The following is a 24,188-nucleotide window of genomic DNA, read 5'->3' on the forward strand; positions in this document are numbered from 1 at the left end:
CTAACTTAACATCCAAGCCTGCTCCCTCTTTCCTCTCTGAGAAGATTCTGATTCACACCTAAACATCTCCTCCCTCTTTATGAGGGGAGAGTTTAACAGCTCAGTCCCCTGGCCATAAAAACCTTTAATATTAATGGTTTCCCTAATATCCTCCTCTATTATAGCCTCTACATGATCCCCTTGTGTTTCTCATTGATGCATTGGAAACAAAATTAATTTAATTTATAAATCAGGTCTGACTGATACTTCATCTGTAACATTCCCAATGATTTTACAGTCTGAGGGAGAAAGTTCATGTTTCACTCCGATTTCTTGTCCCCCCCCACCCCTCCCACCCCTTCCCCACCCCAAATAATAAAGATGCTATAAAGTTGAGGCACAAGTGGTTAAGGGTGAACTTGATCAGTTCTGACAGCTGCTTCTTGGACATGTCCTGGTGGTAAAGGCTGATCACCTCCTGCTGGCTGTTGTGGTGCATCCCCAGCTTTGTGCTCACCAGCTGTAAAACAGGAACAGAACCATTTGTAACTTCTCAGTAAACTGGCCTCAAATGTGAAAATTCTCTAAAAGAAAGTTTCCAGCAAGGGACACTCGAACAAAACCTTGTATTTTCTGGTTTATAAACAGAATAAGGAGTTTTGTGTGTCTAATAATGAAATTGGATTGAGACTCAACAGGCTGCACTATTAGTCAGTATCACCTCTTAGAATACAAGTTGTCTCTGCTTTCTGTGAAATATTCTCACATAACACATTGTTCTCTCTGAAATAAATCCTTTAATCCCAATATGGGAAGCTTGAAAAAGAAATAATTAACGACTTGCTCTTGTACATTCCTACTCACTGCATCAGTACTTACAATGTTCTCCCTTTGCCTACATTTGAGTAATACTAATTTTCATCATTTAATGAAGATTTCAGAACATACAGCTCCATTTCTGGATTTTTTTTTCCTTAAATTACTCTCAGTAGCTCCAGATCTAAAGTAGTGTCTACTTGAACATTCTTGGTTCAGTGAATAAGGTGTGACCAGTTCTGGCTAATATAATGAATTCTCATGACACCTAATTAAATGACTTTACAGAATGATTTTACATAAAATAATACACGTGTTAAGAACAGTATCTGCTAGAACATTGCCAGTATCAAAAGATGTATCATCTGCAATTGCACCCAATGGTTTTACTGAAGGTGAGGGGAAATTTAGGCTCTTGGAATGAAGGATCATGCAATGAAGTTACTCACAGTCAGTTTCAAAGCAAATAAAAGGCAGAATTAAATTGGTTTTGAAATCTCATCATTTCCTTACATAGAACTGAGTGGGCAGAATTTCAGGGTACCCAACAAGGTAAGCTATAATCACTGAGCACAGCTCCTGAGGTTTGAAATCCCACTCTTGGCCCTGCAGGAGCAGTTAAGAGCTCCTGGTACTCAAAAGGCTGCCTGGATAGATCTGAACATTTGAGATCAATGTCAAGAAGTTCTTGAGCTTCACTGATCATGTCAGCACATGAACATGGAAGCAAATAAAGCCATGAAAGCATAATTTGAACCTTTCTAGAGAGCAAGAAAAGGCTCATTTAGGATGCATGGGGCAGCAGAACCCCTTTAAAAGACAAAGGAAACCTGGGCAATCTGCTAAGGATAAGAAGTGCTAATATACACTTGGCTGTTTTGCTGCCACCAGTGAGGAAATGCAGAGATTTAGTATGCCACTGACTTCTCCTGAGGGTGTTGAAGCAATTGGTCATTCCTACTGCCCAAGGCTAACTTCTTGTGTCATGCTGCATCCAGTTGCTGTCAAATTGTCCACTGAGGATTTTAAATTTGTTTTGATTTGTTCTGCAGCCTGAGACTGCAATGCAGCCATAGATCATGGGACCTTGTCTTCTGTATGTCCCTGCTCTTCCCTGGATGCTCCAGATCTCAGGATTCTAGACTAGTACAACACAATCCTCCTTCTCTGCCTATTGGATGCCTTGTGTTAGGACTCTGGTTTCTTACTATGGACTTAAAAGTGATGAGATTTCAGGAGTACTCAGAAGAGCTACATACTTCCCTCTGAAAGACAGGTTAGTGAACCTCTCTCCAGAGATCATTAAAGCTGCATTAAGTTAATAGTTTTAACAGAAATTATGAGACAATAATGACTTTTACATTGCAGATCTTATTTTAAAGTTACACAGAAAGCCACATACGGGGTTGGATTTTCAGTTCTCCACCTGGTCCTGCAGGAGCATTTCCTTGCTGTAGTTTCTTCTGTTCCATCTGTTTTACAACCTGGTGAAAAATAAAATGTAACAGTTGACAAACTTGAATTTGTCACCTTTCTCTGATGTGACATAAATGAATACACTTAAACCAAATTTTGCAGTTATGTAAGGTCCTTAGTGGGTATAGTTCTGTGTTGCTTTAATTTGGAGCACCAGACTATGTTCTGCTGTGGTATCATTAGTTTAGAATTCAACTGGGACTCATATGAGAAATTGAGGTAAATCTCAGAATTGTGAAGAGACACTACACACAGAAGGACAGAGAAAGATAAAACCAAATATATACTGTCCTCACATGTACCTGCTGAAGCTCCTGTTTCTGTGCCTGAAGCTGATCGTGCTGCCTCTGTAGTTCTTCCTTCTGTTTCTGAAGTTCTTCTGCCTTCTTTCTAAGTTCATCTTCCTGCTGGGAAATGTGATTTTCAAACTCCTTCAGCTCATCCTCAGTGAAGAGCTGCTGTTGATCTAGTGTCTGCAAGGAAATAGATACAAGAATGGATACTTAGCCAGGAAAGCATGGGTATTTTTTATTATTCTTTCCGAAATTCTTGAACAGTTCAATAAAAAACCCTCAGAACAAAATAGTGAGACATGACACAGGGTGCACTAAATAAAACCAGCAAAGTAGTAATTTCTCAGCTATTTTCTCAACAAAGCTCTACTACAGAATTAGATGTAGGAGAAAAATATCCTCTTTCTTCCAACTGAGCTCTTATCTTCCCTTTGAAGCAATTCATAAACAAAATGTCCATTTCCATTTGAAAAGCACGTGTGAAAAGCTCTCCCTGATTCCCCGGGGTGGCGCCAGTCCTTCTCCCTTTGTGGAGTTCACATCTGCATTACATTTAGGCTGCCACAGCTGAATGCTAGTTCAGCTCAGGGGCTTAACGACACACATACCAAAGCAGAGCTGAAAAAAAGCAAAGGTCACAGACATGCCGCTTGGTTTCCTGCTCCAAGTGCTGGTAATGGTGCTGTATGTTGTACTTGGAACACATTTTCATTACCTCCCAGCTATCTGGCTCCAAAAATTCCTTTTTCTCTGTAGCTCGCAGGAACTCTTCCAAAGTCACTAGCCGGTCCTTGTTGATGTCAACCTATTTGAAGCAAAAAATTAAGCTCAAGCTAAAGGACATGCTTTGGAGGAGCTAATGTTTTAATTTCAATCAAATATAGCCAGTTTCAATTCTTCAAATATCCTATTTTCAAGGGAGTGCCCACAACATTTTCTGAAAAATTCTCTCACAAGCTTATGTAGCTTAACAAAAATAGAACTACAAAGTAAATCCTGACATTTTACTTCAAAAAATCTCTGGCTTTATTGGAAACACTTGTACTCACAGTCCAAACACTAATAATGGAATCTATGATTTTTTTTTTTTAAGAAGAAATGTTTTGTAGCTTTCTGGTAACTACTCTGACTCACAGTTATAAAATTATCTCCACTGTTGGAGGAGGAGGTTTTGAAAAACAAAAATCCCACCCAACTGAATTGTGTTAGAATCCTTTAAGGGGAAGGGAGGAAATGCTTCCCTTTATGACTAATAGATGACCACACTTGCTCTGCTCCTCAAGTTTAAGGAATACAGTTGAATCCAGAAATACTGTGGGTGGAAAACACAGTGGTTCCAAATACCCCCTTTATATTCCTGTGTCTCCTGAGGAGAAAACCCATCAGACATAGTGAAAGTTTTCACTGTCACAGGTGATAGCTTGAGCTCTGAGCCCCTTTTAAAGGGACAAAGCTGAGCTATATGATAGAAGACATTGCTCTACTCCCTCTTCTCACACCTAAATCTTACCCATTTGCCAACTGCCAAAGCATATTTAGAGTCTTCCTTGTTTGACATACAACTCACAAGGAATTTCTGTTGCATCTCAGTATCTGCAAACAACCGAGGCTATAGAAAAATTCCTTCTGTGGAACTCCTTAAATTAAAAACTAGTCAGCAGGCATTACATCAGAATACAGGGACAGAGCTTGAGAATGGTAACTTGGCATGAATCCCAGCATAAGCAGCACTCAGTGTGACAGACCATCCTTTACTGCTGCACTTGGACTTCATGTTAGGGGAACTGTATTTTTTGAACACAGAAAGGAATCAGCCCCCACCTCATTCATTACATGTTCTCTCATTCTCAGCCTTTCTTCTTCCATTTCGACCATGTCATCCTCTTCATTCTTGGGATCATAAACTTTTTCTAACTGAAATTTAAAATTAGTATATGTTAGTTTGAAGAAAAGGCTGCTCATTCAAATGGCAGAGCATATCTGGAAAAGTGGTGTGAGATCTTCTGTGCATGCAACTTTCCTCTTTCAGCACAGTATTTAAGCAACAAGTGAGCCTTTCTTTCCTAAGAATGAAGTTTTCAGTTAATTCATGTGGTCTGTCGCAATTCAGTGCTGTGGATGTTACAGTCAAGTTGACCTCAGTGTGCACAGTCTGATCCTACATTTGATTCAAAGCAGGCAGAGGTTCCACGTGGTTTCTGGAACAGGAGAGAGTGGCTTTTTCACCAGGGCATGCAGCTGACCCTGTAAGCATTCAGGCTACCACAAGACAAATTCAGTGCCAAATTTAATGGTTCACTTCTCTTCTTGCACAATGTCTTTCTGGAGAGTTAAAGCCGATGTGCCTCTACTTGGCTTTCTCAGGCATTGCCCAACCTCAGGTAATTTTAAGGCTCCAGGCACTGTATCTTCATTGTAGTGAGGGAGATGATAGCAAATTATTGTACTGCAGTTAAATTTTCAGACAACAAACCAAGGCTTAAAGAAACTAAGACCCTGTCTACTTTATCAGTTATACATGTGCTGCAAATCAGCCAGACATAAAATACATGAAATTTCTGTAGCGACTTCCACAGTTCTGTCCCTGAGCCAAGTCACACAAGTGTGAGTCTTTTTCTCATCAGACTTGCTGATGAACACTGAATGAGCACAGGTGCCCAGCTTCAGAACCTTTATCAGGCTGCATCTAGGGAGAGCAGCTCTCTACACAGGTAATACCTATCCTGCAAATTACTTACAGAATTTCCAGCAAGCCTGAGGCAGAGAAATACATGAGCATTAGATTTCTGACTTCTGTGCTTCAACTACTTTATTCTGCCTGCTGATAGGTTTTACACTTTTGTAGAAATATTAAGGATGCATGAAACTCAGTATGAATACTCTTATTTTGTAGTCCCCAAAGCCCCCAAATATACTTGGGAAAAACAGACATGCCTGTAACCATTTACTGAAAGAAGTTAAGCTTCTGAATACTTTTTTTTACCTCTTTAGTAAATAGAGCTTCTAATTCTTGCTCATCCAGGAAACCATCATTATTGACATCTAAAAAAAGAAGTTTTAAAAAATCAAGTTGAGTACATATAGAAAGTCATAGACGTAATAGATCTCCAAGAGTTGAGTAAGGATCAGTGTACACATTTAACAAGAAGCTGGTAACATAGGTTGTTTCCTCTGTTTAGGTTTTCATCAGGCATTGGCTGGAGTGTATTGTGACTTTTGGTTGGTTGGACAAGTCTGGAGTAATCTCTCTACTTCTTAGATTAGCAAACTGAAATAGGTCACCGCAGGATTGCGCAGACTGCAACTGCCAAAAAATATTGCTGAGAACAAGTTGTCCCCATTTAACCACTAAATTTGTAATTAGGCTCAGGAGCAACAAGATTCTGCAGAAAAACTTTAACTGACAGTATGAGTCCCCAAGAAATTAAATAATTACATGAAATCTACATAAACATGCAGCACTTCAGGATTAGTGTAAGATGACTTTTCACAACAAATGCAGAGAGAAAAATACTTGATAATTAATGATCCCTCTTTTGTCCTACATTGTACTCTGAATACTCTTACACTACCTCTGAAATGGAAAGAAAATATCCACTTCAAATTATTACCCAGTATTTTTGTGTAATTACTTCCAAGTTTTCTATATACCAAGCTATAAGGCAACAGGTGATTTCAGCTATTTCTGTTTTGGTAAGTTTTGCACAAACAAGCTACCAAAAATTTTCAGAAAGCTATCTTTCAAAATCTCTTCCTAGAAAGAAGAGATAAGGTTTAGTAACTGTAACTAGATGATCATTAAGGTCCCTTCAGACTCAAACCATTCTATGATTCTATAATACATGCTTACTATATATGTCATAAACTGAGACAAAAGTTTAGACTCAAACTAGAACACTTTTCTTTATCTAAATCATCATCTTTGAGACAGTCAAATTCTGTGTACTGTTCAACCCTTTGCAGCCTACTGCCAGGCAGGATCTACTTAGGGGCACTTTCTGATGAAGCATTTAACAATATCAGAACATAAGGTTACATGGTGACATCAGCACATGTAAAGCAAGGTGTTCATTGAGATGAACTCATCTTTGCTACTGCTTATTGTTTCTAGCTGCCCATTCCTCAGAAATCTAGGGGCAGGATTAGAGGGTTTTTGTTTTATCAAGGGAATATTTCAAGTTCTGAAGAGGCTTGGCCTTTCTATGACCACTCCAAAGATTAGGGGCATCTGGTACTTATCTGCAGAGATGATGAGAAAGCAGGTTTTGCCCCTACACAAATCTCTAAGGATTTATTCCCAGTACACACTGTACAAGCAAAGTTATAGATGTGGACAGCCCTCTAAGTACCCATGCTTCCCTAGGGAATCACTACTGTCTTTTGCCTGTATGATTTTAGGAGGTTAAACAAAACTCTGAATGCTTTTAAATTTTCAACTCCATTTAAAGCATTGCACAAAATTTACAACTAGTAACAAATATTTTCTCCTCTGTACTATTCAGATTCATCCAAGTTGCTTGAGGGTTATGACTTCATCCTAACATATGATGACTTCAGCAGAATGTAACAAAGTCACTTCACTTGTTCATGAGATTAAAACTAAACCTCTTACCGTGCAATTTGAAAAATGTTTTGGGGTCAAATTCATTAGGATCTAGTCCATCTGCTTCTTCCCACACCTCTTTCAGTTGATCTTTGCTTCCCTATAGATTGGTTACAAAGAAAAACTATTCAAAAGACAATTTAGTGTAATTTCCCTGCATTACTTTTGCATTATGGTTTCTCTGAAAGGACTGCCTTCTTCGCTGATTAGTTATGTGGCAAATGGAATCAATGACATTTTCTTTCATTCCCTTTTGGTCAAGTCTAATACTCTGATTAGACTGAAAGGACCAGGGAAAGAGGGAGTGTACAGGAAATGCTCCTGTGGAAAGGAGCACCTGTAAAAATCAGTCAAGGCCACACAGCCCCATTCAGAAACAACAGCTGAAGGGAGCTGAATTATTTTGCCTTTCTGACAGCAAATGGTGCTGTGATGCAGTTCCTTGCAGACCAGGCATATCATGCAGGCATCCCTACAGTTTTGAATATTGTTCTGGCTTCTTCCTTATGAATTTCAGGGTCTTTATAAAAATTCTGGCAGCAAATAACACATCTGTACAGAGAGAATGGAAGTTTATACAGTGGGGTTTGTAATGCTCTCAGCAGTGTGCCCACTCCCTGCTCCCATGCCATGAGTAAGAGGAGGCAAGTGATGAGAACAAACAAAATATACCCTTGTGTGTATTAGCTTTTTCTCTCTGGAAAGGAAAGCTCCCACTCAGTCATGCAAGAACAGGTTGTAGCCTTACAGGATGGTGAACTTTAGGGTGATCTCCATGTTTTTTCTTCATCTCCTCAAATTTGGATTCTTCTTTCTTCCTCTTTTCTTCATCCAGTGTTTTTAAATATTCTCTCCTCTCATGTTCTTTCATCATCTCATATTTCTTAAACTCCTCATGGCGAGTCTTATCATAGTTTTCCAGATCACTTGTAGCCTAAAAATACAGATGCATGCAGACAGATGATTATATAATATAATCTGACATTAAAAACACTGTATTGTTCAGATCCATGGGCAAGGCTGGCCATTTTGCCATTCAGGGCAGACTGGCTGGGGGTTCCTTTCACATGACAGTGATGCAGAAAGATCTCTCCTCCCTTGGTCATATTCACAGAAGTTAATTTGTAATGGTTCATCTGTTGGACAATTTTTGCAATTACATGGAGCTGTAAGAAGGCTTCAAGGTGTCCTTTCTCATCAGTGAGTAATAAATGAACAAGTTAATCAAGTCCTATACTAACAGTACCATTAACTCCTTGATCATTTCAGAGTAAGAACATTTGTAGCTTATCCTAGAGTTTAATCACAAAAGTGCCTTCATTAATAATGGGACTTAGCAGCAGCTTAATACAGATTAAATAAAAAACCCTCAAACAATTAAATGTAGAGAAAGGATATGAGAGGAAAATTTCTGACAAGTTTAAAGTTGTGTCATTTTCATGCAGGCCCAAGTATTAAAGGATGTTTTTGTAGTGCTTTTCAAAGTAACCTGTTTACACTTGATACTGTCCCTCCATTATTTACATTTTACTTTTCAGATTCACTGTATGTTTTAAAAAACAATTCCAAAGCTAAGACTCCCTTAAGTATCCATTACACCAAGTATCCATTGGTTGAGAAATGAAAAGACAAAACAATAAAACATGTAGTTAAAAAGAACTGCCCTGTTAAGGATATGCTTCTCCAGGCCAACCAAAATTTTCCCAGAAGTGATGTTCAGAAATGTTTAGAAAAATTGTAATATCTCTATAAAAAATAATTCTACAGAAAATGGAGATAAATCTAAAATTAAGCTAATCCAAGGGTAAAAAAATTACAGAAAAATTATCTTTCAGTTTCTCTTGAAAGTATAAAAACTGTCAAATTTTCATGTCAGACATGCAGCGCTCTCTAAAGAATATTTTAGACATTTTTCCCCTTGGGAAGTGTAATTTTCTTTAGCAGTTGAAAAAAGCCCTGCTTAGCTTAACTGCACCCCCCAAATAAACAGGCACTGAATAAACCCCACACATCTGTGACTAATACTGAATCTGCTGAACAGACACTGATAGCCATGCCCAGTATAAGCAATTTCTAATATTGCTATCTCAGATTCTACTCTGCTGTGGTTTTGCATCTTGATGTATATATAATAGATCCCAAAATTCATGTGGCTAGGTTAGAGGTGATTTTTTATATCATCCTGTGAGACTCCTATATCATTTAGAAACAGAAATCAGAAAAATAAAACCTTGGGAAAAATGTACCTCTATCTCACATCTATTTAACTTAAAAGCTCTCAAAAAGGTGTGTTTTATTCCCAAATTGGCTTGTACTGGCATATGAATGTTAAGTCCTGTAAAAGTGACATCCCAAAATTTATGGACACTTTTGCATCATGCACACTGGCAACAGTTTTCAAGTGTGCAATGAGAAAACTGACTTCTCTCTGAAAATGAAAACTGCTTGTCATTTATAAAGTGCGCTATATAGGAAAGGACTTCCCTTTACCTGAGGTAAAACGCATAATACTGAAAACCCCAACCCCCACAGTAGTTCCTATCTGGCACTCACTGCTTTGATCAGCATATCCAAGTCTTTAGGCTCAAAGGTGTCAGGGTTCTGATGGTTCAGGTGCTCAAACTGCTTAAGGAGAGCTTGATGATCTATACCAGTGTCTGGAAAAACAAGATATACATGCAAAACATTAAAATAAATTTGAAATCCAGCAAATCAAGAAATCTTTCATATAGGAACTTATGCCTGAGGTTCCCTGAGGACTGAATAATTTTTTCATTGTTGGAGGAAACAACAGTAACATTTCCAGAATTGCTTTTCCTGAAGGAGGTTGGCAAACCTGACTGCAATTTGCACTACATCCCTTCTCATAGGCCAGTACTACATTTTACATTGTGCATGTTAAATGACTGTAAATCATTTTACATGCACCAATCACAGCTTCTGTTTCAGCAAGAGAAAGTATGATCAATTTGAGCTTTACAAACTAAAATAAATTTCATTCTCCTCTATACAAAAGAGACAGTTGACATTGTGCTCTATCAAAGCTAACAACTTGCATGTTTTCCTGCACTGGGAGAAGTCCAACTCTTCTACTGCCCTGCAATGACATGCATCTGGCCAAAGATTTATGTACAATATGGTGTAAAATTGTATCAAATCAAATAACCAGATATTTAAACTTCATTTGTAGAAAAAAGAGAAGTGCAAGACAGTGGAGAGTCAGGTCTTGTGTCTAAGAGCTGGAAACATTTTCTCTTCCTTGTGACAGGAGTAATACCCATCAGTATCAACCTACAATGCACTAACAACTAAAGACATTTCTACCACACCTTTTCTAGCTGTTACCCGGCCTCTGAGCACTAATGCTACATAATAACACCGTCATATGCTTTGATATGTTAAGTACAACAGTTGTGACAAGCTCTTGTGATGGTTTAGCAAAGAGTATTTTATTTGTTTTAAAAAAAAATTAGAAAACACATTTTTGAACATACTGTTCTTTCACAAACTATCTGCTTTACAATCAGAGCTGTGTTTGTATTAACACAAAACAGCAAACACTGGCCAGGGCAGATTTCAAGCACCATTCCTCCCTGGTGAGATTGTAGTTTCTGTTTAAATACATGTGTCTTTGTCTGTGTTTGAAACATTTTTAGAAGTGTAATAGTAGACTTAAGAAATAACAAAAAACAATTCAAAGAAACAGCCCCCAAACCCATTTTTCTGCATTCCTCACATTTAGGGGAAGAGATTCATTCTGTTTGACACTCTTCACTTGCCACATTACTGAGACCCAACTCCTAACATTCTTCTGGTCTGTACTGGTCAGTCAACTAGGATCTTGGTGAAAATGTTTAAAAACTCATCTGGGTGAGGACTACACGAGGAATATATATATATGAGGATTATATGCTGAACATAATCTCAGATCTAGTTGTCTGGGTTTCTTTAAACCTGATCCAGCTGACAGGGAAGAAGAGAGGAGGGGTTTGTGTGCCTTTTTTGATTTTTGTAGATCAGACAGAAGATTAAAATACTAAGTGGTGTTATAGGGAAAAGATTAGAAGAGTAAATAAAAGGAAGTCAAATCACTCTGCCTGCTATTTTAATGCTCTTTGTGCATATTCCAAGATGTTGTCCAAGTGTGTAGATGCAGCTGAATTTTATAGGTAATCTGGCCATACTTGTATATGATATCAAGCACTCGTAGGCAAAGCTGACCATAAACTTTGCAAAATATTTTTACATCTTAGTACTCATCTGAATATTCTGAACTGCAATAATCTGTTCCCAAATGTAAGATCTCACAATTACATGTTAAGATCTGAGGTACTGGAGGGAATTATTTTCCTAAAGCACACTCTTAGTTACTCTTGATTTATGAAAGCAGAGAGGGGTAGAAGTAATCAGTTCATTAAACTTCAAAATACCTAAAACAGCAATAAACCTAAAATAACAGCTATAAACCTTCAAAATACCTAAAACAGCTATGTACACAACCAGGTATCTGTAGCTATCTGTATCTGCTGTACCTAGCTGTTAATGTCACTGGACTGCTTGTCTGCAACAGCAACAACATTCCCATAAATATTTATTTGCCTGTGCACACTTCTTCAGTCTATTTGCCACATTTAAATTAGCTTAGCCTTGTAAGACAGATCCTTATTCTAGGAGTATTTTATTTGATGCATCTTGTATTCAATGCCTTGGAACTCCCCTCACAAACTTGCAAACATCTTTATAATAATAAAATACTGACAAAAATTAATTTTCTACCCCCTAAGGATATGAAATACTGTGTCATGCTTTTTTCTTAAACACAGTCCTACTATTTTACTGGTTCTCTGTGAGTAATCTATGAACTGATGCATTACAAAAATAAGAGGTTGAAAGTAAGAGGTAGAAGTATCTGAAAAATCCACTGACAGAAACAAGTTCAGTTATTTATTACACAGAGATGGCTTTTCTCTTCTCCCCAGTTTCCTATAAACACAGGTCTTTAATGGCTCCAGGCCAACTCAGACGGGACACTCACTCTCAGTTTAGTCATTATTGGTGACAACAAACAATGCCCAACTGCTGGATTTTGACATTTCTCTAACACAGTTCCATCTGTTAACTCCCATAAATAAATTATGTATTCTTACCTTGAACAGAATCCATTTTAGCTTTAATTAACATTCTTAATCTTGCTACCTCTTGTCTTTTTAGTTCATCCAGCCGTGTTCTGACATGGTGGCTTACTAAATCAAGCTCTCTGCTTAGCTTTCCACTCTGTCAAAAAACAAAAAAATCATGCACAAATACTGGAAGAAAGAAGCCTTTAGGATTCCCATTGGACATAAGCTGCAAGACAGCAGACTAATGGCAGTCTCTGGCAATACTGTAGCCCACACTGTAAGAATCTCATCATTTTTCAAAAAGCAGACTCAAAATTTTTATGCCTATGGTCATGGAAACAGAGAGAAATCCTAAAAGCTTTCAGAAAAGAGAGTTTGTAAGTATCTTGCTCCTCCAAAGAGCAAGACCATAACCTAATACCATTTGTGCCTAATACCATTTGTGACAAATTTCTTGCTCAAATATTGTCAACTGAGTTCACAAGAACTGTGAGAAGCACAGAGAGTGCCTCATCCACTCAAGGAGAGCTGTTAGACTTGAGGGAAGGTACAAGGCAGCAGCCACAGATGTGCATTGCAAAAACCTGGAAATGGAGAGGAATCTCCAAGGGTGGCACTAGACAGAGCACAAAAGGAAAAGCTGCCAACAGCAAGGATTAAATAAAACACAAAAGGCAGGATCTCCTCCTTAAGTCTGTCACTTCAGACTGTTTCCTGCTCATCCCTTCCTAAATTTCAAGCTCCTGAAGGGGCAATGCCTAACAACTACTACCTAGAGCCAGGAACTAAAGGAAAAAGGATACATGCCTCACGATTATGGATTTAATTAACCTCAATTTAACTCTTTTTTTTTTTAACCTACCTTTATTTCTTCTATGTCAGCAGTCTGGAGTTTCTCCCTGAAATGCTTATCCGTTTCCAAGACATCTATTACTTGCCTGAGATATTCATCATAGTAAAGTCCTGTATCCTTAAAAAAGAAAAAAGGGAAATTGAGGAAAGACTATACTGACAAACAGTTAATTAGTTTTGTTTAAATACAGTTATTAAACTGACACTCTACTCTTAGCAACTCAGACACTATGCTGTCTTACATATCTTTGTGTTTTCAGATTTGCATCATTGCCTGATAGCAATTTATGATCCATTTGTTTCAGCAACTGACAAGGAAGAGCAGAAAAGTGATTAGGAATCCTTGTACTACATAAGCATCTGTCACATTAATATAGTGTGTGGCTTTTTTAAACAGTGCAATTCATTTGTTACTGTTCTATTTGAAACACTGAACTGCAATCAGTGAGTGGAATTTCCAAAGGCACCACTTGAAGTAAATCTCTGTGGAACAGTATGCTCTTCCTGTTGTAAGCTGGGAATTCCTTCCATGTGCCACCTCACCTTTAGCAGTTCATTGAAAAAATAAAAGAGCAAATTTCAACAGAACCTCCCCACAGTAGATGGCACACACACTGACAACACTGGGAATATTAGTTTCCTTCTAAAGGAGTTTGCTATATCCAGATTACAATTAGGATAAACACTTATTCAGATTAGTTACTTTATACTTACTGGATTTTCTACCTTCTCTCCTTCCACATGGCCTTCTGCTTTGATTTTTGTCTTATCTATGTCTATAGGTACAGCTTCCAAGGCCATGAGGAGACATGTCACCACCAAAAGACACTGTTGGGGCAGGACAGATAACCACTTCATCTGAAATGAGATCAGGTCACAAAAATTAACACACATCATGTTAGCATACTGTACTGAGGAACTTTTTATATATTCCTACACAGATACCTGTAATAACCCACTTTCCTCACAGTGTCCTACTCTCAAAGAATACAAAAACTCAAGGAAGTAAATACAGCCCTAATTTTTAAAGGCTATTCTTAGGCAAACAGATTTCCCTAGCTTGGCTTCCACTTGTGTGCCAAATCTGAGCTGTAAATGGTGAGAGGTCTGTAACATGCTGAGGTATTAGCAGTAACAGATGGGAACACCTATTTAGGATGTTCAAGTCTCACATAACTAATACTAACATTCCTGCTTGGATCATGCCTTTGCTGAATTTATTGGCAAACTCCTAAAGATCATTAGGGACATTGAATCAGATCCTAGAATAGTAATGCCAGTAGATTTTATGTTTCAACACTGAAATACTTTGCCTACTTTGGAGTCAAGGTCCCCTCCAAAATTTATTTGCAGGAATATAATTTACAATCCATGTTACATCCATATTTCTGGTGGATAGAGATTCCTGGAAAATGGTATTCACACTACCTGAAATTACTGCTGAGGCCAGGACTTTATTAAGCTGGTTTTTCCCACTCCTTCTTTAATGTCTTAGGTGGAGCTAACTCACATAATTTGATGAGCACTGAGCACTTTGAGTTCTTGACCTTTGTCTTCTTGCCCTCTATCAAACTTGGTTGAAAATAATTCATTCAGGAGCAGGTAAGATGGAACAATTAGAAAGAGTGAGTACAGGGAATCCACTAAAAAAACAGTAATGATGGTAATCCAGCATCTGACAGCAAAGTCAGGCCCTTGAGACAATCTGGCCAGTTCAGACTGTGACACTCCACTGTCTATGGATATTCTAGAAAAAGTCTGAGCAAACTCCAGTATTACATTGGTAATATAAATCACCTCCTAGAAGGTGAAAGTTGCCAGTCAAAAACTGTCTAAAATTATCTTAGATATGTCAAAGAAAAAGACATAATATTGAAGAAATGTGCAGTCAAATAAATCAAAAGTATACCTGCTACAAGAGGAATTTCTGTACAAGTGCTTTAGCAAGACATGCAAGGAATTCTGTCAGAAGTACTTATGTCCACCACCAACAAATCTCTTCTTAGGGGAGGGGGGAGAGGGACAAACTAATGATGGTGTCAGTGCCAGTTTTCCTGACTACATCATCTCGTACTTGACTGAGATGCATTGCTTTTGCTTGGGTTAAGCTGCCCTTTACTGTGGCAAAAATGTTCATAGTGGTACATACTTAATATTAAGCATTGTTGACACCCTTTATTCCCCCTTATTCAATTGCTAGGAAAATAAAAGCATTCTTATACAAAAAAAACCCAAAACAAACAAACAAAACAATGATGCATTCAAGGGGTGTAGAGATATTCTTTTGTTGGGGATGAGGAAATAGCTGGAGATACAAGTATATCCACTATCCATCTATTGTTTTACATGTCAAAGGCTCAAGAATTACAAGAATGTTCTAAAACTGTTTTCTCTTAATCACATCTTCAGCAAAAGGAGCCTAAATGGATTATGCTCTGCAAATACTTGTTACTTGCGTTTTTAAAATAACTAATATCTGACCATTACTAGATGGATGGCAGGAGCTATTGCTGCTGCCACCTTGAGCATTTGAAATTGGATGTCAGCACTACTGTCAGATTCACAAGTCTGACTAGCCTTGCCTAGGTTATGTCCCTAAAAAAAGCAAACACACAAAGAAACCAGACCCAGGCTGATCTGCAGGAACTGGTGAATTAATTTCTATACCTCTACACATACTGTTGGCTTGCAGGGACTTTCAAAGCTCATGAGTGAAAGGATTCACCACTGCTTTTAAAAATGCCAAAGTTCCCGTATATTGGGTGTTTTTAATTACAGAATATTGTTGTACAAATGCTGTGCCTAGGTTTGTAATTTCTACAGGATTTAATCACAGGAGATGATGATAATAACTAACAAATATTAGGTCTTCAAGTCTCCTAATCTTGAGGTAGATGGCAAGACTCGGAGTAGTTCTTGGTACTATTGGTAAAACAAAAATCCACCTTGTTGAAGTTCTTGCACAGTATGAATGGGGCTGTCCAGTAATTTCTAAGTGAAATAAGCATGTTTAACAAAACTAATAAAACCCCAAAATACCTATCAAGCATATAATAATTATAGATATACACTCTCAGCATTTTGAAAACACTTTTAAAAGGTTATGTATGCTTGAAGTATTCATTTTTAAACAGTGTAGACTTCTGATAATACTAAAAATCTGGAACCTGATAGACGGATATTTTTCCAACCAAAGTATTTTTATATATACAAAATTATAGCAACAAAAGTAATTTAGTATTACTATATATTGCTCTAGTTATGCAAGGTGTGTAAACAGTGTTTTAGAAAATCATTATGTGGCTATGAAATGAGCATGCTCAAGCCCAACAGGCGATGGCAGATAAGCACAGAAAGCCAAAAGTCAGATGCTTCCTACAGGTCTGGCATTGACTCATTCTTTGCCTACAGCAAGTGCTAAAGCCAACACTTTCAACAATGACACCTGGTCTTTGATCCATTTTAAAAACATCTCTTAAAGCTCCTGACCTACAACTTCTACTAACATGAACAACTGTGGAGATAAGGATCACCAGTTTAGGTTGAAGGGGGGCAAACTTAAATTTTTCAGTCATTTTCCTTGCTCCTAAGGAATACTGACATACAAAATGTCCATGCTGAACTGAAAGAACTAAGATATAAATAACCACGTTGGTCTGCCAAACCCCATATGAGGGAGCACTATTCACCTCCAGATTTGGGATGGGCACCTGGAGCATCCTCTGCAGTAGTCAGCAAAGTTGATCTATCAAAAGGCCTTATCAAACGGCCCGACTGACATTCTGTGGAATTTGTGCTTGTGGGCAATGGCGTTTTTTAAACCCTTGTAATTATATGCTGTCATACATAATGGGAAAATCAGGATGGTATCATGTTCTTCATATCTATTTGATGTAATAGGCTGCTCAGAAGACTTCAACAGGCAGTTTTGCTTCAGGTTGTGTAGTGGGTGTTTTTATTGTAGCTTTTTTGATAAAACAAGCTAAAGAATTTCACACATTATGGGAAGAATTCAAAGCAGAGGAGTCCAAAATGGGTAAGTAAAGAACATGTCTATCACAGCTGACTTTGCAGACAACTATGCCTAACACAGCATTTCCCACAGTACTTTGAGAAACCAATTATGATGTAACGAGTAAATTGGAAATAAACGTATTAGAACAAAAAACAATCACAGACTTACTGTATTTAGGTATCTACTAGTCCAAGAGTATACTCACCAAAATTTCCTCAAGAAAAGCAGGTGACTAAGACATGAGTCAACCTTTAGAGTGTGCCAGTCACACCTGAGTCACTGAGCACCTTCTACTCCGATGTGTATTTGAAGAGAGAAACCAGGCACATTGCAAAACTAATCACCTGCCTGAAACCTCAGCACAATTCTCAAATTCAGCAACAGTAGGAAGAGTGAGAAAAGGCTAGATGAGAAGAAAAGTGGGGGTTCCCCTTTTTGTTCCACCAAGCAGGTTCATTCCACTCTCAGCCTGCTACCAGCTGCTTCTAAGAATTCTGGACTTCTGAAAACACATTCCTGGACACCCATCCCTTCCCAGGCATTTAGAGTGCATCCATGTGTCTGATCCATGAAAGGAAATGTGGCTTTCTGTACTAGAGCCACCAAGTGAGCAATCACTGAGGGTGCTGCAGAAGAGGAGCAGTGTCAGTTTGCTCACTGCCATCAGCAGTACACAATGCACAGTATACACACTCCTGCCCTGCCAGGTGACTTCTTCTTATTATTAGTATTACTATTATTACTATTCTTCCTACTTCTATAAGCTTTAATAGAAATATAAACTGTCATGGATCTGCCGAGCTGACTACTTTCTCAAAGACAGATGGAGAGAGCTAATTGTCATCTGGAAATTAAGTGATTTTAGTCACAGACAGGGAGCCCACCTAGATGTAAAGACAGCACAACTGTAATCTGCTGGTATCAGAAATTAATCTTACCTTTACAAGAGGGATAAACAACATTCCCACTTGTAGTACATAAAGAGAACTAATCATAAAAGTAGTCATCTAGAATTGACAAATACTGTAGTTTATAAACAAAGCCAAAATCCTAAGCTCTCAGGAAAAAAGGAAAAATAACTTCTCCAACTATTTAAAAAAATAGAGTGAGAGGTAAAAGAATGAGACAGTCAGCAGGAAACAGAGCCACCAATGTACATGCATGAACAAAAAAAACTGTAAAAGAAAAGTTACAGGCTGCCTGCCAGCAATCTTGATTATTTGTTAATCGCAAATTCCTATCAACGTCAGCGAAACAGGATTGAACATTTGAATTACAAAGAGCTACAGGCATTGAGAGGTAACTACAAAATCCTACTCATAAAGTTTGTTCTAGCAACAGTAACACAAGCTGCTAAACACTTATTTTATACAGCTGCCAGGTGTTACAATACAAACCCAAAAATTACTTTTCATTAACGTAGCACCCATTGCCCAGAAAACAGCATCATGCAGGTACTGACATCTCCATCACCTTCCCAGCAAAGCACAAGTATTTTTAAAGAACTAACACCCCATGTCAAAGTTTGTAAAACTGAGATGGGCAAAACCATACAGTGATATCAGGATGCAGTGTCTGCACATGTAGAAGCTCAGTGGATGGTTATGATGCAAGACAGCACGACACTGTAAATGTCACATCACACGTCTGCACTCACCAAACCCACGTGTACCACGATGGGCAAGGGAAACATAAATCTGGACTCACATAATACACAATAAATCCACCTATTCATAAATTTCACATATGCCTGTTCTATCTAACATGGAAGTAATTAAACCTGTGTGAGACACAGTGCAGATGTGCAGGATAACAGTAATGTTCTCTACAGTCATGAATGTAATTTGACTTCCTATTTTTATGCTGTACTGGAGTAATGAACAATCTTCACAGGCAGTGCTGAATTAAAAAAAAAAAGCCAGGAAACAGATAAAATTATTTTTATTTTCTAAGAATGTTCCACCCTCAGTGCTAGAATGAGATGTAAAATATTCTCTCAGTCTTCTCCAGTCACCTAGCATTTTCAATCTGCTTTTACCTCTGAAACAGCAATATACCTGTCCATGTGTCACAGTTCAAACGGGAAATGTTTCATTCCATGTGATTTCTCCATGGTTTTAATTTATTTGCAAATCTATAAATTGATTAACTTCCAGAACCCTAAAAAAACTACATTAAATGTTTGAAATTAGGCAGAAACAGATTATTCTTCTGCAATATTGTTTGGAAATACCAGGTTTAGTTTCCCCCAGTTTTTTCAGAAGGACCTGCTGCATAGACAACCTAAGCTATCATACCTTGAGCAAGGTTTGAAAATCCATGAATCAACAGTTAACACATCGTTCCTCACACTGTTAGTCCAATGAGTTAATCTGGCATAAGCACAACTGACATGTGGCAGCAATTTTGAGAAGCAAGTGGAAAAACCTGTTTGCACTCACTGTTAAGCTACAAACCTCTGGCTGTGGTGAGGGTGTCTCTTCACTTGATCACCAGCCCCTGCACTGGGTTTGCTCCTTGAAGACACGAGCAGGAAATGATATGCAAAGGAAAATGGCTACAAGCTGCAATAGTTTTCCCCATACAAGTTAATGCTCAAAACACAAAAACACCTGCACCCTTCCCTTCCCTAATGAAAACTGATCCTTTTAGAAGTAATGAGCAAGCTATTAAGTATTATAAGCCAGCTATTATTGCTATATAATTATATATATATAAGTTTCATTGTCCTTCATGTATTTTTCTTTTCTCTTCTGTCAATGCTGTTCACTAACCCCATGATTCAGATGCTGCTTTATTTTTCCTGGCCAATATCCAACAGGTTTCACATTGGTCATGCTGTCCTAATCTTTTGTTAGAGCACATCCCACTCAGTTCTCTGCACCAGGAGATCTTCCTTATTTTTTCAAGAAGCATTTTAATTTTTTTCCCATTCTGTTTACTTGACTTAAATTCTTTTGAGTTGTATTTGTTACATTTTCACTGCACTTGAGCTGCTTAATTCTCTTTACAACTAAAAGCTGGCTGATGGAACAGCTGCTTTTTTCAGCTTCCCAGAAAACACAGCATGCCCCGACTGTGCCTAGTACAACATTTACTGAAAGAACCTCCTTTTAAAAAATGCACTTCAGCTGTTTTATTAAATGAGTCATCCAATAGTAACACAAACTATGATTGCTCGAGTGGGAAAGAGCAATTTTTTGTTCAAAGCACATTCAGTAAAGAATAATATCATGAAACAACACAACTATGTCCAGAAAGAAAGATGGCACAGAGGTAAATTGTATGGCTGATGCTACATGTGCTTAGCTTAAGTGAAGTCTGAAAAACTCTTTTTTCTTAGTGCAATGTTAATGGTTCCTCATTTTAAAACCTGTGTCCACACACAAAAATACATACACATATGTATAATTTTACCTGCCTCCAAGGAATTTCCCTGTCCTTGCTTCAAAACAATAAATATCTCTGTCTACAAAGCTACCTTACTAACTGAAGAACGTTGAAATGTTAGACTTGTTTTTCAAAGCAACTTGCTTGGTTTTATTAATTCTTTCCAACAAGGTTGCCTCAGAAAAAGATTTATGAAGCCAATAGTCAAGCAAAAACTTGTACTGAATTCAATGTATACTTCATAGAAATCTTATCAACTTCAAAAGGAATTTAAAAAAAATACTGCTACAGCTTCTTGCTCTCTAATTTCAGTTCCCACACAGAACATAATACAACAGTACACCTGGAGTCTCATAAATTCATTTTTCATAAATGCAAACAGCAATTTTGTCAGTGCTGACGTAAAAAGCAACCTCAAATGTGCTACTACATGCAAACAATGAATTACCTCAAACTCTAACTCATATCAAAAAGTACTTCAATTATTCTAACAATATGCATTTTGCTGCAGTCAACAAGTGAGGATGCTAAAGTAAACCTTGAGTGCCCCAGGAGTACCTTTTTCTCCAAAAAATCCCACAAAATAGTTATCCAGAGTACAGCTAGATCTAACCATGTGGAGCCAGATTTAAAAATATTTAGTCACTTAATGATAGCTGCCTAAGGAGATTTATGCTCACAATTTGCTAATTCCCATTGATTTCTACTTGCTCAGAAACAAAAACATGCATCAACATCCCATTCTAGTTTTAGGAAGACTAGCAGGAGAAATGGAGTCATGAAAGGTGTTTACACTTCTCTTTAATTACCTATGATGAAGAATAGTATTTATAAATGAGTATTACGTAAATGGTTCTAATGAAATGCAGCTTCTTTTGCACTTCCAGCTGTCAAATCACACACATATGGAAGAGCAAAAACCATTGAACGTGACTTTTGACTGATTTCATTTGGTCATGACTTCATCTACATAAAAGCACACCCCTATCCAAAAGGCTCCTGTCTGCTCTGTATCTGACAGGACTTCAGAGAAATCTTTTCTGCTTACTGAGCATTGAACACTGAGAGCACAATACCTCACTAGATCAAATACTTCAACACAGGAGATCAAATCATAGGAAGTCCTGATAGTGGCTTCAAACTTAAGAGTAAATGATTTTATCTTTCTTATGTAAAGTGCATTTGTTTAGTCAGCACAGCTCTAAAACTACTGCGTCAATATTTCCACACCTCTGACACCTAAGTCAATATATTTTACATTTTTTATTACCTCAGAGAACTACTGCTCTCCACTTTCATGACTGCAATTTCAGTTAGGTACATATAAGGGGGGGAGGGCAGTTTTTGACAGAAAATCTTTAATTTGGCTTATATGAATCAGAAGTTTATGTCAGCAGCACTACCAGTACTGTACAGCCAAGGTATGAAAAATTTGCTTTAGTAAAATTAAAAAATAATTATTGTTGTTGTTGCTTGGTTTTATTTGCCCAGTGGGGTTTTCTGAATATAATTTCAGACACCAAATTAACAGCATCTCAGGCAGTGTTATAACAAACTTACATCAGATGCCTTTGCATCCAATTGCTAATGTAAGTTTTAAGCAGACCCAACAGGCAATATCAATTTATAATTTTATTTCCCCCCTTTCTTTGTTTATCTTAGGTGTCTTGGTTAAAAGTGAATGAAATTCACATTGCTCTACATCAACACAATTTGCTTAAACCTATGGGGTTTTTTTAATATAATCATCTTTTTCATACTGAAAATACTGATACCATCCTAGAGATTACAGAAACAAGTAAAAGGGAAAATAGATGATGACAGTTAGGAGGTAATTTATGTAACCAGGTAAGTAATCTGTGGCCCATGGCAGACGTAGCACTGTGACTGTACAAGATCATCATGCAGTAAATTGACAGTAAGAAACATAACAGGATCTCAAGTGCTCACAGAAATGTGGGCTTCTCCCATAAACTTTCTGTGACTTTTTAGCAGAGGTCCATCAAGGTTACAACAAAACCTGGTTTCCAAGTTTTTGAGTGGTATTTGTTAGAGGGACAGTCACTTCAGAATTCAGAGTAGAGGCGCACCAATATTGAGTCAGCTACAGGACTTTTCTTGACACTGAGAGAAAACAAAATTACAAAAAAAACCCAAAAAAACCTCTACATTGAATTTGATACCATGGGTGCACAGGCACTTCACTGCTGATTCTGTGATGGTCTCACATTGAAATTACAGGATGTTATCTTTCCATAGCAAATATTTTTAAGTCAAACAACGAAGGCTTTCTTCTCCTTAGGCTTACTAAATAGGGTTGCCAAATACAAACTCTTTTGAAAGCCTTAGCCGTGTTCATTTCAGCAAAAAAGTTACCTCTGTACAGCTGTATCCCAACCCTGTTCACTTTTGGAATTATCTGAGTGCAGTGGCCAGCCTGGCACTGGAGTCCTTTCCAGAGCTGCTCCAGCACTACTGGAGTACCAGCACAGTAAGATGGGGTCAGCCCTGGGGACCCCAGCACAGGAAGGACAGTGACCAGGACAGGAGCCAGTCCAGAGGAGGCCACCAAGGTGATCAGAGGTACGGAGCACCTCTCCTGTGAGAGTCGGGATTGTTCAGCTTGGAGAAGAGAAGGCTTCAGGGTGACCTAACTGCAGCTTTTCACTACCTGAAGGCAGCCTCCAGAAAGATGAAGAGAGGCTATTTAAAAGAGCATGGAGTGACAGGACAAGGGGGAATGGCTTCAAACTGAGAGTTTAGATGAGATATCAGGAAGAAATTCTTTACAGCGAGGGAGGTGAGGCACTGGAACACGTTACCCAGAGGAGCAGTGGATGCCCCATCCCTGGCAGTGCTCAAGGCCAGGCTGGATGGGGCTCTGAGCAGCCCGGTCTAGCGGAACGTGTCCCTGCCCATGGCACGGGGCTGGAACTGGGTGATCTTTAAGGTCCCTTCCAACGCAAACCCTTCTTTGACTCTACGACAGCAACGCTGAAGAGCTGTGCCCTTTCTGGTGGAACCCGTAGAGTCTCCTGCCCAAGTTTTCCCCGCGATCGTGCAATTACGAGCCAGTCAACATTTCTGCCGCTGCGGCTGCCGCCGCTGCCAGCTCTGCCTTCATTTCTGCGGGCGCTCCGAGCTCCCCGTCACTCCGCACAGCGAAGGGACGAACGGAGGGGACCCGGACACACGGACACACACACCTGGAGCCGCCTTCCCGCCGGGAAAACTTCAGCTGCGCCCCGCTCCCGCCCCGAGCCCCGCGATTCCACCGCCACCCCCGCGTCCCAGCCTGGCCGGCGGCAGCGCGCCGAGACCCCCGCGTCCCGCCGCGACCCTGACAGCGCCGGCCCCGCCGCCAGGCCTCCGCCCCGCCGCCGGGGGAGCGGGACGGGCGGCGCTACCTTTGGGTCCCGCTGCGGCAGGAGAGGAGCCGCTGCTTCTCGAGGGTGAGGAGCGCGCTGATGGCGGGTCGGAAGCGAGGCTGCGGCGGCGCTGCGGGTCCGGCTGGGCTCGGCGCGGCTCGGTGCGACAGCCCCGCGGCGGCCCCGCGCCCGTTGCCATGGGCACAGCGCCCGCCCCCCGGCGCGCCCCCATTGGCCCGCGCTCACCCGCGGCGGCCGTCGCGGAGCGCTCCGATT

General features: G+C 39.1%; 1 protein-coding gene across 2 annotated transcripts; it reads right to left on the minus strand.

The window, feature by feature from the left end:
- Nucleotides 1-331: 331 nt before the first annotated feature.
- Nucleotides 332-24,087, minus strand: NUCB2 (nucleobindin 2). 2 transcript variants are annotated; one of them, XM_033063177.1, is made up of 13 exons: nt 23,952-24,087; nt 13,854-13,997; nt 13,150-13,257; nt 12,315-12,441; nt 9,721-9,824; nt 7,916-8,101; nt 7,177-7,267; nt 5,548-5,606; nt 4,386-4,478; nt 3,280-3,369; nt 2,568-2,744; nt 2,198-2,279; nt 332-499 (listed from the first exon to the last, which is right to left on the minus strand). In XM_033063177.1, the coding sequence occupies exons 2-13, from the start codon at nt 13,995-13,997 to the stop codon at nt 387-389; spliced, it is 1,374 nt and encodes a 457-aa protein (XP_032919068.1). In that variant the 5' UTR covers nt 23,952-24,087; the 3' UTR covers nt 332-386. The 2 variants fall into 2 exon arrangements, with proteins under 2 accessions (XP_032919068.1, XP_032919067.2); XM_033063176.2 differs by lacking the exon at nt 23,952-24,087 and having other exon boundaries at nt 2,574-2,744; nt 13,854-14,014.
- Between the last annotated feature and the right edge of the window lie 101 nt (nt 24,088-24,188).

The sequence above is a fragment of the Catharus ustulatus genome, chromosome 6, assembly GCF_009819885.2.
Source record: "Catharus ustulatus isolate bCatUst1 chromosome 6, bCatUst1.pri.v2, whole genome shotgun sequence".
NCBI lineage: Eukaryota > Metazoa > Chordata > Aves > Passeriformes > Turdidae > Catharus > Catharus ustulatus.